The 15599-nt window shown below is 33.3% G+C and overlaps 1 protein-coding gene across 1 annotated transcript; it reads left to right on the top strand.

The window, feature by feature from the left end:
- Positions 1-5333: 5333 nt before the first annotated feature.
- Positions 5334-9487, top strand: LOC132546172 (gem-associated protein 8-like). Its single transcript, XM_060209880.1, has 4 exons — positions 5334-5344; positions 6376-7212; positions 7430-7483; positions 8695-9487. The coding sequence occupies exons 2-4, from the start codon at positions 6417-6419 to the stop codon at positions 8901-8903; spliced, it is 1059 nt and encodes a 352-aa protein (XP_060065863.1). The 5' UTR covers positions 5334-5344; positions 6376-6416; the 3' UTR covers positions 8904-9487.
- The last annotated feature ends 6112 nt before the right edge of the window (positions 9488-15599 follow it).

The raw sequence follows: 15599 nt of genomic DNA, 5'->3' as shown, positions 1-15599 counted from the left end.
GCCTTCCGAACAAATATACAAACCAATCGGTTTCAACACACACCATAGATTTTAGCTGTCCTAGATAATATGCACTACTTCACTGTGCCTTTATGTAAATGCATTCCCAGAAAGTCCAAATAATATTTCAGTCTTAGTTAAATGTTGTCCACAAACAAATTAACCTGAGCTGGTCATTGCTATGGTGGCCATATTGTAATTTGGATAAACCAACAGGAAAAAAAGAACAGACTCAAAACAATCATTTTCCCAAAGTAATTACTCAATATCTTTTAAACAATGATAAATATACTACTGACATTTAGCTTCAGAAACCAAATTTTAGTTTTGAACATATCTGAACACAATGAAATTTTTTGTTTATGCTAATTATTTTTTAATGTATTGTTCTTTTAATTCACTAGCAGATGAAAACTGTAATTACGGTAAGAAAATAGCCACAAGATGAGGCATTAACCAAAAAAACTTATTGAACAAAACTCATTCCCATTCCTGAAGAATCCAAGTGCTGTCAACTTTAGCCAAACTAATCAGTTTCTTAACATCACAAACAGTTATGGGAATTCTTATTGCTGGTCTATGTGACCAGCACCACAAAAATTATTCCTCACTGTTTGATGGTTACTCAGGTACCAGAAGCATTTATGTCATTTGGTAAAGCTGTGACAGCCTGGAACTTGTGATGCTGTGCCTGTATAACTCATTCTAGGCCTTAAACGACCTCCAGTAATTGATATATGGAAGGGTTTCTGCAACCAACATCGAGACAAGCTCCAGTGCACTTATTTGTTTCACAGTCATTTGGTTTGGTTCATTTTTGTACCATATTAAAACAAAAATTACCTAATTTACTGATTTTCTGTCTCTGTAAACATATATGCTTCTTGACATCCACAGATTTGTGTCACTTGTATGTCCTGATAAGTATTACTTGTTCCTGGAAATTCACTTTTTCTTGAATAATATTGAAATAAGTTCTGCTGGCTTGATCGTCAATTCTGTATATTTTTACAATTTGTACCTGTGAGTGCATGCAAAAAAAAAAAATAAAGTTCTTTTCTCAGTGCATCATTATCATGCTATTGATATCTATTCCCTAGAAGACTTATCATCTCTTCATTTGAGGAATCGCTTAAGGAATCTTAATAACAGTTAGGGCTAATTTAAAATGATGGTTCTCCCAGTACATGTTTAAACCAGATTTATATAGATTCAGAGTTCTTACATCCACATTTATATAGATTCAGAGTTCTTGCATCCACATTTATATAGATTCAGAGTTCTTGCATCCACATTTATATAGATTCAGAGTTCTTGCATCCACATTTATAGAGATTCAGAGTTCTTGCATCCACATTTATAGAGATTCAGAGTTCTTACATCCACATTTATATAGATTCAGAGTTCTTGCATCCACATTTATAGAGATTCAGAGTTCTTACATCCACATTTATATAGATTCAGAGTTCTTACATCCACATTTATATAGATTCAGAGTTCTTGCATCCACATTTATATAGATTCAGAGTTCTTACATCCACATTTATAGAGATTCAGAGTTCTTACATCCACATTTATAGAGATTCAGAGTTCTTACATCCACATTTATATAGATTCAGAGTTCTTACATCCACATTTATATAGATTCAGAGTTCTTGCATCCACATTTATATAGATTCAGAGTTCTTGCATCCACATTTATATAGATTCAGAGTTCTTACATCCACATTTATATAGATTCAGAGTTTTTACATCCACATTTATATAGATTCAGAGTTCTTACATCCACATTTATATAGATTCAGAGTTCTTACATCCACATTTATATAGATTCAGAGTTCTTTCATCCACATTTATATAGATTCAGAGTTCTTGCATCCACATTTATATAGATTCAGAGTTCTTACATCCACATTTATATAGATTCAGAGTTCTTACATCCACATTTATATAGATTCAGAGTTCTTGCATCCACATTTATATAGATTCAGAGTTCTTACATCCACATCTATCTAGATCAGAGTTCTTGCATCCACATTTATATAGATTCAAAGTTGTTATATCCACATCTATCTAGATCAGAGTTCTTGCATTCAGTACCTCCTCTGGAATTTTGAGTAGCGTCACAGTTTTGTTTGGATTTTCTTAAATATTTAATTGTCGTCTTTTTTTTTCATTTAACTTTCATAAGTGGTAGCAGTTCCCTTTAACAAACACTAGTTCTATCCATTCCATGAATAACCGGATAGACTTGAAGTATTTTATACTGCAGTCTTTTATACTGTAGGTAGGAATTCCTCTTATCTTAGTCTCTCTGAGAATGTTTTATCACTAACTCCTTGCTTTATTTCGTTTTGGATGTTTTTTTATCTCGATATCTTTTAGAAGTAGATGTCTCCAATCTGGTGCACTGTATTCCTTCTATGGTCTTACCAGAAATTTATATAGGGGGAGAAGCATTTTTTATCCATGTAGGTGAATGTATATTTAACCATTCCTAACAGTTTGTTTGCCTTCTTCATGTAATTTTGTGAGCTGAATTTCATCTCTGTATCAATAGTCACTCCAATGTCCTTTTCATTTGTATCCCATTAAATTGTGTGTTGACCGTCCTCTTCAGTCATCCTGTAATGCTCCCTTGAGGTACTTCACTCCCTTCACATTTTATTCAATTCATTAAATGAATGGTGTTTGTGCCCCAATGGGAGGGTAGGCGAGTTGGGAGTAGCTGATTTCGACAAATTTGATGGCTACATTCAATTCCAGTCTACCATTTAATATTTGTGTGAATGTCACAGCGTCAACATCAATAGAAAATTTTACAGGGCTGCCTAACATAAGCCCCAGACTAGAAATTCAGTTTGACAATGACACCTGCATCGTGACCTTTTCTGGTCAAATCAGGATAGTGCATTTGGTCACAGCATAATATCATGTGAAATTAGCGACACTTTACTTGCGACTTCTGTTTGAATCCTTGAAAAAAATAGTAGTCTTAAAAATAGGAACAAATTCAAAATGCGGCATGCTTCAAAAAGGCTGACGGATGGACCATGGACAAAAGGCAAATGAATTAACCCAGCATCTGATCATAGTGGGCTGACAATGTCCGCTCTAGTCTGCCATCACCGTTTCTCTTCCTATAAGAGCAAAGTTTGCTGTCTATATTTCTAGATTATGTAACCCTTATAAAATACTAGCCGCAATATACCACTCGGCTAGAGAGAACTTCTCTTTAGCTCGATTGGTTGAGCGTGAGTCTAGTAAGCCAGGGGTCCCAGGTTCGATTCCTAGCGGAGGCATTTGGATGATAAATGACCTCTGTTACAACAGTTGAAGAGTTAGTATCCTAAATGAAAAGTCAAATGAAGTTAAAGTAAGAGCATCCACAATATTTGAAAGTGTGTGATCTTGTATAAAGAAAACTGACAACATTTATCAATGACAAAAGTATTCCAGAGACAGTTAACCAGAATCCTTTAATGGACATCCAGCCTAATACTTGAATACTGATGTATCAGCACTCATCTATTCCACCTGTTATGGAACAATACAAATCCTGTCACTTTGTACAGACTAACTCTGAAATTATATTTCCAAAAGAGACACTAAACAAATCAGCATTTTGACATTAACAGATATTAATTTTTTTTCTGAAATTTGTAAAGCATAATGTTTATGTTTTTTATGGTTATATAGATAGAAGAGTTCAGGCATATCGTCATTCCACTTTATACACATATACTTCTGCTGGGTGTCTCAATCTTCTTCTTCAAGTAATCCACCCCATCAATATTAATAATTACATGGATGAGTAGGTAGAGGTGATAGCTAAACCGTGACTTTTTATATTGTCATATGTCATAAGTAGTGCATTTGAGCATGAGCATAGACCACAGTCTATAACACAGATTCAATATGCAGAGGAACATTTCTGCAGTTAGTTACTTCATCTATTCACAACAATAACTGTTCCCTCAATAGGGTAGTAGTAAAAGCTACAGTCTACAATGCTTATATTATCTGTTGAATTGTAATCAGCCTAAAATATCAGTTCAGCTACCTCGTTAAAGCTGACTGAATCTAGAGCAGCATATACTTATCAGAATGTTTTATACACAACTAACAAGTATGGAGTTGCAGTCATCAAAAACAAATGAATATTTTTTTTAATCATTTAAATTTGAAATTCCTTAAAACGTAAACAATGCTAACATTGACAATTCGCAACGAAAATTAAGCCGTTGACTACTGGTAACAGGTACGTGATACAATAATAAAGGCGTGGAAAGGTTGACCTACACGTTGCACCTGTACAAGTATCCTGTGTATTGCAGCACGCAACCCAGTTCTATGTGATGCATAATGCTTGTTAGCTATAAACGACATTGTTCATTGTTCCCGAAATTCCATAATTTGATATTTAAAACTTTATATCAAACTTGCACTATTACTTACCTTACGTCTAACAGTCGAAAATTACATTCCACGATCAATATTCATTACTTTCCCCGCTCCTTCCAGGCTGGTTGTTTACCTTAGTGCCGGTCACGTGACTACTTTTTCCACTCGCATTCTGCAAGCACTGCTAAAGAAATGATATCTCTTCTAGATTGCAATCTCTGTAGGCAGCATATAATTAAACCGGAAATCCCCGATTATTCTTATTTTGCTAAAAATGGAATCAAAGAAGAATGCGGCGTGTAATTTTGAAATAACACTTTCCGGAAATAGAACGAAAAAATCGGCTTTGCCATTGGTATAAACCTGGTTTGCTCTGCAGAATGTTTGACCGTAATGACAAACGCGTGTAACGTAAACTGATGTTGAACATTTCGTTTGTGACGAAGTTATTCTGATGGTAAATATAAGCAGTTATTAAGAGTGTGTTTTTTCTAGTCAACAGATAACTTAGTAGTGCCTTAGATATCACACATATCGTTTACACTGTCCAAAGTGTTGTCTAGGATAATATATTCTTATACAGTGTATAATACAGAATGGAGATAACATATCTACTGTACTGAACACATTCAATAAATTTTGTTGTTGCAGGCTTGGTAGCGGGGATGGTCTGTCGGAAAGACTTAGGGGTGGGATTTTATAAGAGAATGGGTTGGATTCTGAGGTAATTTATAACATTTTCAGGGAAAAAAAAAGAAAAAAATCCTTATCACCCCCAATATTGCCTATCAGAATACTGAACACTATCGGAACTAAAGTGGACAAAAGGCTGGAGATTGCTGTAACCTTCTTAGTATCATGCTCTGGGACATTTTTGTGAAAGGATGAGGCCAAGTTAGCGACAGAAGTAAAGAAAGACTGCTCGATTATTGTTCTCTTGGTAAATTACTACTAATAATGAATATTTGAGGTTCTTAACCTCTTTATCACAACTACCTTAAAGCAGTACACGGTCATCAGGACTCCTGATGCCAGCCATAATCTTTCCCGTCTCTCCTGGAAGCATACAGCCAGGAGTAGTGCCTTTCCCTACTAATATCAAATCTAAAACTGCACAACCACATACACCTTACATCTGAGTTGATTTGACTAATCAGAGAGTGACTTCTCTTGTCAATGGATTCAGCACTGTTGAAAATTAGCAACCCTTCATTCACCAGCCCAATACGACCACTGTGTCTCTGATAATCTCAAGGCATTTGTTGATACAGTGACCATGAGGGGTCATGGTCATAGCTCTGTGACTTATTATGGAAGCTGAGATTATGCACTAGCATGTGCTGTTATAGTTGTTTCCTTGGGCACTTTATCCCAAAAGCTGCCTTTCGAGTAAGACACAAAACTGAAGTGAAAGTGAAAAGAAAAGATATCACATAGCAGATTTAAGTTTCCTCTATTTCAAATTCTGTAAATAATCAAAGGGCACTAGTTTTGACATTTGTTATCTTTGGTGGCTACGACTCAAGATCACATTTGAGACTTTGACATGCTTTCAATACAAACAAAGATTTCAAGACAGATATATAGAATAATTTGAAACAATTTTATAGATATAACATTACAATTATTTTCAAAACAGCAAGTTTTATTTATTAAATGCATTTTTTACCAAGACCAGATGTAGGTTACAACGGCTAACAAAATTTCTGGAAAAGAAACTAATTATTAAACTGACTTCAGATATGGTTAACTCGAAAGGCAGCAATTTCTCTCATTACAGCTAACAACAACCTTCCAAAAGAAGCTCAGTGATGTAGTCTCCTGCAGCTACCACTCTGACTATTCACAGGGCAGATAACCCAACAAATAGGCATTTCAGAAACATTTGCACTTTAAGATAACAAAGGGGTAACCAACATAGGCCATGTGTAGAGTTTTTGTTAATTTGTTTTTTTAATTTTTTTTTTACAGGAATAAAACTGCTGTTGACTGAGTTTGATTCTATAAAAACTATGGCAACAAAAGAAGTCAATGGACAATTTAATGGTTGTGATTCTGGAACAGATTCATCAACATTTGATATCACAAGTACAGATTCTGATCCATCTACAGTCACCAGTGTGACATCACAGAGTGATAGCCAATCACAGCTTGAGGATACAATTTGTCAAGTGAATGGACATTCCAAAATGAAAGAAATGGACCAAGACTCGCTTTCATTTGATTTATCAAAGAGTGATTCTCAAGATTTTGACTTAAGTATTTCAAGTTTAGATAAAGAAAATATTAAAGATGAGACTTTAACAAGCACAAAAGTTAAAAAAAGTATTCCTAATTGTGACAAACCAGATTGGTATTTGCAGCCGTGTTTCAATAATTACTGGAAACATTACTATCACTGTATGGCATGGTTTAATAGACACAACAGTGTCACAAAAAGAATGGCTCAACCACAACAAAGCATGGGAGGCTATCCGCTTGGTGGTCATTTCTCTATGGCTAGCATGCCATGGGCAGGGACTGGACTCTCCTACAAATGGCCAAATTCTGGCTTCCCTCCTCGAGAAAATCCATATCACATGGGAGGCAGACAAAGAGGTAAAAATAGACCAAGAAGAAACGGGCGAGGGCGAAGGGGTGCTTATCACCAAGGGAACAGCAATGGACAAATTTCAACAGGGGACAAAGATTCGACGAGTCAGGAAACACAACATGGGTCAGACAGTGAAAGTGAAGTCTTTGAAATGGAAATTACAGATGACATGGTTGAATTCTTTGCTAAATCTGAGCAACACAAAAAGGAAAGAGGTATGACACACAATCAGATACGTAACCATATTACAGAAATAATGAAAATAAGTGTTTATGATTGATTGGTAGCAAAATTTTGAGACTTAAAATATTTTCATGGTTTTGTGATTTTCAGTATATATAGGTTTTCATTGCTGTTACACACATACCTAGTTTTTTAATATCCATAATTTAATAATAATTTTATTAACAGTGTAATTGATTCTACTTCCAGATGCCCAGAAGACAGAGAAACTACAAGAAGACAGTAGACTTGATTTGGAAGGAGGTTTGTGTTACTGTACTTCAATGCACAGAATATGTCCAGTTGATGAAACAGTTGACATTAGTATTTGTTACCCATTGCAAAATGGCATTTATAGTATCCATACACATTTTTTTTTGGGTTACACATACAGGTGGAAAGTCCAGTTAATTCCCTTGATAATTTTAAATTATCAGGTTTAAGTTGTAGATTACTTATAATAAGCATATGTTGAGTTTCACATTTAACAACTTCAAACTTATTTTAGTGTGTAATATATCTGTCCATCTGTCCATTTTCATTGGATTTTGATGAAAGTATATATCTATATTTCAGTTATATACTACATTGGTCTAGTTGTGTAAGTAATGCATAAATGTATAGATCTACAGTTACATACTACACTGTAGAACTTTAATTTCCGAGACAAATTGATAAATTGATGAGTTTTTTTTTTTTTTATTTCGGACCAATGTATTGCTCACAGTTATTTTATTTCTAGCCTACAACCATCAGTTTATTGGCCTATTAAATTAAGTTTTGTCCATGCTCCATCTGTCTGTTCAATGGTTTTTGTAGTTTTATTACCATGTACCCTGAATAACTTGAATAAATATGGACAGATTTTGATAAAAAGCAAAGAAACTCCAAAATCTTCTACAATGACCCTTGTCATAATTACTTCTCTTGTTCACTCTAATATGTTTTGTATTTTATGCAATGGGGTTTAATGTTTAAGACATCATTGAAAGTCTATTCTTTCTTTACATATAATATGCAGGATTGCTTTTTTCTACCTTTTAAGTGTTTCTAAATTTTCAGAAGTAGGATGCAGCTTTTTAGGCATAAAAATGTTTCATGATATTGAAAGTATATCATGAAGAATGATAATGTAATGAGACTCAAATCTCTTGGTCTGTCATTTAACATGTCCAGTGATAATAACAGAGCAAAAGGCCATGTCAGTAAATTACAATTGACTTGGTCCCGTCGCATAAGTCAACTTAAGATCTACCAAACACCTATTGGTCTGAAATTTAATATATCCAGAATCATATTTTTTTTTTTTTTTTTTTTTTTAGATATATTGATTTAATCAGATATGAAATTTATTATGTCCATTATCATAATTTTTTGGGTTTTTTTTAGATATATTGATTCAATCTAAACAGCTGTAAACGAGGAAAACATATCTCTATCAGCCAATATTTTTACCAATTTTTTTTTCTTTCTAGCCAAACTGACAAAGAAAGCCCCAACAACTGCTGCACCACATGAGCGACCAGGTGCTAGAAGGACACAGGAAATGATTCTTTTGTATGGGAAAGGTGCAGCGATGGTGCACGGCATGGAAACAGCAATGCAGATGTCTTATGATCGCAATATGGATATACTACAGCCAAAGTACTGGCCTAATATGCCTCTCAAGATCAATTTTAGCTGACAAAATAGTCAATTAACATTTTGTATTAATTCAAGTGTCAATGAGTATACCAGTAAACATGGGGAAATGGAGTTGGTATATGTTGAGTACATGAAGATATTTGTATTTGGATGTAAAATACTTCTAATGATGTATCAGGTAATAAGTTGTTTCTACATTCTTTAGTTTTGTTCTAAACTTTCATGAATAATATACAGCTTTATATGGATACAAGGTGTTTGCTGCAAAAACAGTGCAAGAAAATAAGAATGTTACAAATCTTCCAGTCTTATGTACATCAAACTTCTTACATGTTGATCTGTCCTTACTCATGTCAATAGGGATAACTTTTTGTATTTCTCGGGATGTTATACCTGGTAATTATTTAATTCCTGACAAGGAAATACAGTATAGTGCCTTTAATATTAAAACTTCTTTCACTATTTATGAACTTTTTAAATCTTGTGAAACTTTCTGTAGAATCATTGTGCAGAGCTGTTGGAAACGTATCATCACATTACATCCATGCTCTTATACTTTATATTAGAAAGAAACCTGTCTACATGGAAGGAGTTGTAGTTAAAACTAAGGAGTTAGCGTTAATACCCATGTCAAGAATTTTACTGTTTGCTCAGAAAGTTTAAGTATTCAAGATGAACAGGAATATTATGATCACATGTTTGAACATTGCATTTAAATTTGAACAGAATTTGAAAACTGGCAATTAGCTGTAACCCAAGACCTTTAAACTTATGTAAATGAAATTAATTTGAAATTTTATTCATAACTTCAGCAAACTAAGTACTTTAATGAATAAAACTAACTTGTTTATCTCCATATAGAATTGTTTTTGTTATCTTTTTAATGGAGGAAGGGGCCAGGACATTTTGGTTATTAAGTTTTTGTCATAAACGTTGACAAATTGATTTTAATTTATATAGTTATAAAATTCAAGTACCCCAGAATAGTAGCCGATTGAGTATAGCTGGGTTGAAATTTTATAAATTACATCAAGGTAACATAGTGGTTAGGATTATAAATTGATGTAAAAAAAAATGGATGAAAAAACATGCATTGTAGAAACAGTGTATTGGGAAAAAGCTAGCTAGGGAATTTGACAAACTGGTAGCTGAAATATCCAACCAATGACTTTTGCAAATTCAGATTTGAAATTGATATGAAGCTTCCTTTTTGTCCCTAGTTCTGTCCATCTAATATTGAGACTCAAACTGCAGAATTGCCAATAGTCTGCCATCTTGCATTTGGACAGTTAGAATTGCTATCACTATTTCTTAAAAAGCACTGCATGAATTGTTCTGAATGGAGCGTGCTCTATAAGCATCAAAATATGTGCCCTTTCCATTGACACCATATTGTACACAACCATGGTACAACATACACAATACACTGGAGTAAAATCAGGTTCTTAACAAGCAATTATCGAAGGTTATATGCTGAATTCAAAGATTTTACTCTTGGCATTGTTTAATGAACTATTTCCTTATATTCACAAAGATGTGCAGAGAAATGCATTTTGGATTACCCAACACATATCTGTTCAGCAAATCCAGATACAACAGGGTTATGGGGGGAAAATTCAATTTCAAAAACCGAATGGCAATAACTATTTAAAGGAACTCTTTTCAATGCCACATAGGTCAGTGTTCTCTTTAAGACAAACAAGTGGGCAATATGTGTACTATTCACTAATTTTACGGTATGGTCATGTCTGTAAGTCATTATCCAAATATTTTCTACTGCTGAGCACACCAGTGACATCTCTACCTCAAAATTTTTTTGTTTGATATTATTATCCAATAAGGATATGCCAATTTGATGATGAAGAGTAACTAAAAGCGAGAAAAAAGTAATGTTGTGTTTTGACGACTTTTTATTTAAAAAATGGTGTTTATTCTCAGTACATACCTCCAAAATCTACACTGACAATGAGTGAATTATATCCCCCAAAGCAACCAGAATACAGGTAAAAGAATCAAGTCTTATATCTATATACAATTGAACTTACACTTTTAAAAGCCAGTGGTGATATTAAATCTATTTCCTGCAAATTTATTCGTGTTGTTACATTTTAAAAAGTTTATATTGCCAGTATGTGTCCCATCATGTACACCCGATTAAATGCTACTGAAATATGGTATACTTAATGGGAAATAAATTATGGTGATTATCAAAATCTTTTTGTTATTGAAATAAAAAAGTTTTAAGAAAGAGCCAATGTAAGATTATTGCTCTTTGTATCAAATTGTTATGAACATTTTCTAATGTAATTAATGTGATTACTCAGAGCACTGAAGAGGTCTGTCACTGATGATGACAGATCATATCTTTATCAGCAACTTGGACAATTAGGATGTTTCACTGGTTGACTCATAATTTATGTTCAGTTATGCTAAAATTATTTTTTTTGTTTAGTTTTTAATCCCCACCAAACATTATCCTGTCCGTGCTATATTTCCTACTCTAAAAAGAGTAGGAGTACTTTCAATAACACCATATAATGGTTCACCTCCTGAGACAGTGTGTTGCATATCAGAATTAGGTCACTGTGACCAACATTTTGGCATGTATAACTTCATCAGTTGTATTCTAAGTATGTAATTTCATCTCTAGAAGAGAGGGGGAGGGGCTGTAATTCGCTAAATGGTCATGTTTTTGGGGTTTTTTTGTCAGTTCGGTTTTGAAGTTCATATGTGTTATGTTTAGAGTTTATACATGTCAATCCTTGATTAAAGTGCAATTTAACTAATGTAGATTTTTTTTGAAAGAATTGATTCAAAGGTAAGTGTAACTGTCACTAGAGCATACTGATTCGTGATAAAGGATTATGTTGCAATATGCAATTGAAATACTGGCATTGAAATGATGTTCACAATGTACCAGTTTTGCTTCAAGTTTAAGGAATTTTTTTTTTTCTGTTGAGGGGGTTGGGAGGAGTGGGGGTGACATTGAGTGTTAATCTCATGTATACCTGTGAAATCTTTTTACCATATCTCATGAAGGCAATATCTGGAAAAGACATTGAAACACATCTTTTAATTATATTTATTTTTCCCCATCGGGCATTGACATGATGTTGCCTTAACTGCACTATTGTCTTCATCATCAAGGAAGATCTACAAGGGAAAATATTGAACTAATTATAAAAATTAAAACTGGTTATACAGTTTTTATTAAAAGATCTGTGTGTCAAAAAAAAAAAAAAAAACTGGTAAAGAAAAATATTTGTCAAAACACACTGGCCAATTACTATTGAACCGATATAAATATGTTTTTCTGCCTACAGGACCTACTGTATATGTACATGTAGTACTGATCAGCAGATTAATAACCTGATAACATGTATCGGTGAATATATTCTTGTATAGAGTTCTAGAAGGCGATAAAGAAATCACATCTGCCAGTCTGAATTCTAAGTCAGATGTGAAAGAAGTTACATAAAACACCAATACTTATCGGATATATAGTTTTTGCGAACAGCGTAAATCGTGAATTTGAGGAAATATTACCAATTCACCTGAACACTGTATGAGGTGTCTTTCATTGATGCTTGCACGCATGCTGATACCATCCGCATCTCATCTATTACGAAGCAAAGCACTCTGCCACTTTCGACAGATGCTTCGCTTTTCCAAGTGAGTTTACTCTGGTCATTCACATAGTTGGCCCAGTACGAAATCAAAAGTGCCATTGTTGTTGCTGTTGTTATGGTATTGTTGTACCCAGAAGTGTAAAAATCTCATAAAATCTCATAGATCATGTGACGTGACTTATGCACCCTATTCATTTAAGAAAACCTTTGAGGCTTAGTCAGCTGTTGTAAGCAGTCAAAAATGAACTACAAAACAATAAACAAATATACAAAAGTACTTTATTGCTCTTTTACCTGCTTTTATGAATATGAGAATACAACCTGCGTAGTTGTGGACGGGAAGATATATACTCAACTTTAACTTGTTAGTTTCGGGAAATAAACATTTCTACTGAATATACGTTTAGTACTTTGGATGGTACAAAATATCAAAAATATCAAAATTTGGTTTTAAATTCATATCTGATTCGCATCAAAATAAAACAAACATTTCAAAAGATTTAACCTAAAAATGTGATCGAAAGCCAAAACTATATCACATTAAAACTGGGGAAAAATTATTCTCAAACTTGCAAACATATGAATGTTCATAAGACATTTTAACTTTTACATAAAATAAACAAATCAAATTTATTTGTTCATTAATAAAAAAAATTCCTTCTGTTAAAACATATGTACTGAAGTTGTTCTAGTCTCATCCTTCAAAATCTTTATCAAATGTGTACCAATAATTTTTGATGAAATGCAATTATGCATTCCTATGTGATATTTGTATCTTCATGATAATGTACAGTATTTATCACAAAACATGCTCCAATGCAATTTCAAGAGAAATAAGTTAATTTCATTCAATTTCTCTTATCTTTTTTTGTTGTAAAAAAAATTATAAAAAAAAAATTATAAATCCCAGGAGGTCAGTTTCAACCAGTAAAGAGATGTTATAAAGCAAATATATTTGACAATTAACACTACCATTACTTTATAAGTTCTACAATTATACATCTGTATATAAGTATGACATCATTTTAGTATGGCATCTAGTTTACTAATAACTCATTGGAATTAATTTGAGTATATAATACAATTTCCTAACGATTATAATTTTTTCAAGAAAGAATTTTTTTATATTATTTTATTGATAAATTACTAGTCGGCAAGTGACTGACAGATAACTATTGTTCAATTTTTTTCTGAGATAAATGAAAGTAAATGATATCAAATATAAAATTTGGAGAAAAAAATCAACCAGAGCTGTGAAGCAACAGGTTTATATCATAATAAATACCTGTGCCTATAATTGAAATCAGAAAAAATATAATTTGATTATCTCACACACCACAGTTAAGTTGTAAGATAATAAAACAGGTGACCATTACATGAGTCTAGCAGATCTTTAATACAAGGTTATGGTCACATGATGAAATGAAAATTTTCTTGCCTTACATTTTACTTGCACAAATTCTGACTTTTGATCCCAATACCAACAATGTTTAGCATTCTAAAACTAAACAAAATCAGCCTAACCAGTAAAACAGAAACTTGTAAGAAAACGTGGTATATATCCACATACTTCACTATTCTACCTGATCAACCAAAGTTTAAGGAAGACAAAGTTCATACAAGATGATATATGTATATAAACGATTATGGTGCATTTAATACTATAATATACATACACCATGAGTATTGATTAATGAAAAACAATCCTGTTACAATCATTTATACAGTAAAATATGACTTATATATATGTCATTGTCAAGAGCTACAGCTGTGGACCAGAAGTAGGCCTGTACTGAAGCTACAGCTGTAGACAGGAAATAGGCCTGTACTGAAGCTACAGCTGTAGACAGGAAATAGGCCTGTACTGAAGCTACAGTTGTAGACAGGAAATAGGCTTGTACTGAAGCTACAGCTGTGGCCAGGAAGTAGGCCTGTACTGAAGCCACAGCTGTATACAGGAAATAGGTCTGTACTGAAGCTACAGCTGTTGACAGGAAACAGGTCTGTACTGAAGCTACAGCTGTAGACAGGAAGTAGGCCTGTACTGAAGCTACAGCTGTATACAGGAAATAGGTCTGTACTGAAGCTACAGCTGTTGACAGGAAACAGGTCTGTACTGAAGCTACAGCTGTAGACAGGAAATAGGCCTGTACTGAAGCTACAACGAGGGAATGGAAAATGTTATGAAATTCTACAAATCACAATAATCTTATACAAAATTTTACCATCACCTGTGAAAGGAAACTTCTCTGGCTTTTAAGACACAAACGTCAAAAGTTAAATTTACATGATTTATCGTTGTCATCAGCTGATTCTCCATTTAAACACACAGCAATGGCAAAGTTCATGTACACGTAGTGTAGATCAGGAATTATAAATCTCACTTAAACAGAAGACATTTTCAGTTACCTTTAATATTACTAGCACTTTGATAGAGGAATGATATAAAGCCATGATGTCCAAAAAAATCAGGTTAAATAATGCTGTAACATTCACCAAGTTTAACAAATTTCTGGATAACCAATGTTAAACAACTGAAGACGTTATAAATAACTCTACATTCAGTATGTAGTAATATCATATGGAGTCACACGGAGTATCCTCGATCAGTATTGCTACACATAAAATGGCAGTTTGCAATCGTGATACTCACATGAAATCTATAATGGCAAAACATGGCTAGGCAATATGACAAACGTTTCATCCAGAAATGATGAGGAACTCTCTTACACAACAATGGAATGACTTAATCTTCAACAGATTTAGTCTTGATGATCATAGATATATAGCTATATAAAAGTATTATGAATAATCTGATTCATGGGTAGATGTGATTTTCCATTTAACAAGTGATTAAGTATGTAATGAAGTGATAAGAAAATTTTTTAAAAATCATAAATGTTTTCCATATCAATTATTAAACAAAAAATTATTGAACATCCATCTTGTTTATATGTTTAGAGGTACTTTCCCTACACAAACATCTGATCTTGATAATTGATTTTTAATGTCACTGCTGAACAGGTCACTGTATGTTACGTTGTGATATTACTGTAAACACTATACTAAATGTTATGTTCTGGATGAAAGAGAAAGGAAAATGATGC

Source organism: Ylistrum balloti, unplaced genomic scaffold (genome assembly GCF_031769215.1).
Source record: "Ylistrum balloti isolate Yb309-2 unplaced genomic scaffold, AGI_CSIRO_Ybal_v1 Utg369876, whole genome shotgun sequence".
NCBI classification, from domain to species: domain Eukaryota; kingdom Metazoa; phylum Mollusca; class Bivalvia; order Pectinida; family Pectinidae; genus Ylistrum; species Ylistrum balloti.
The sequence above is the reverse complement of the archived record's forward strand: the minus strand, read 5'-3'. Positions and strand labels throughout refer to the sequence as shown.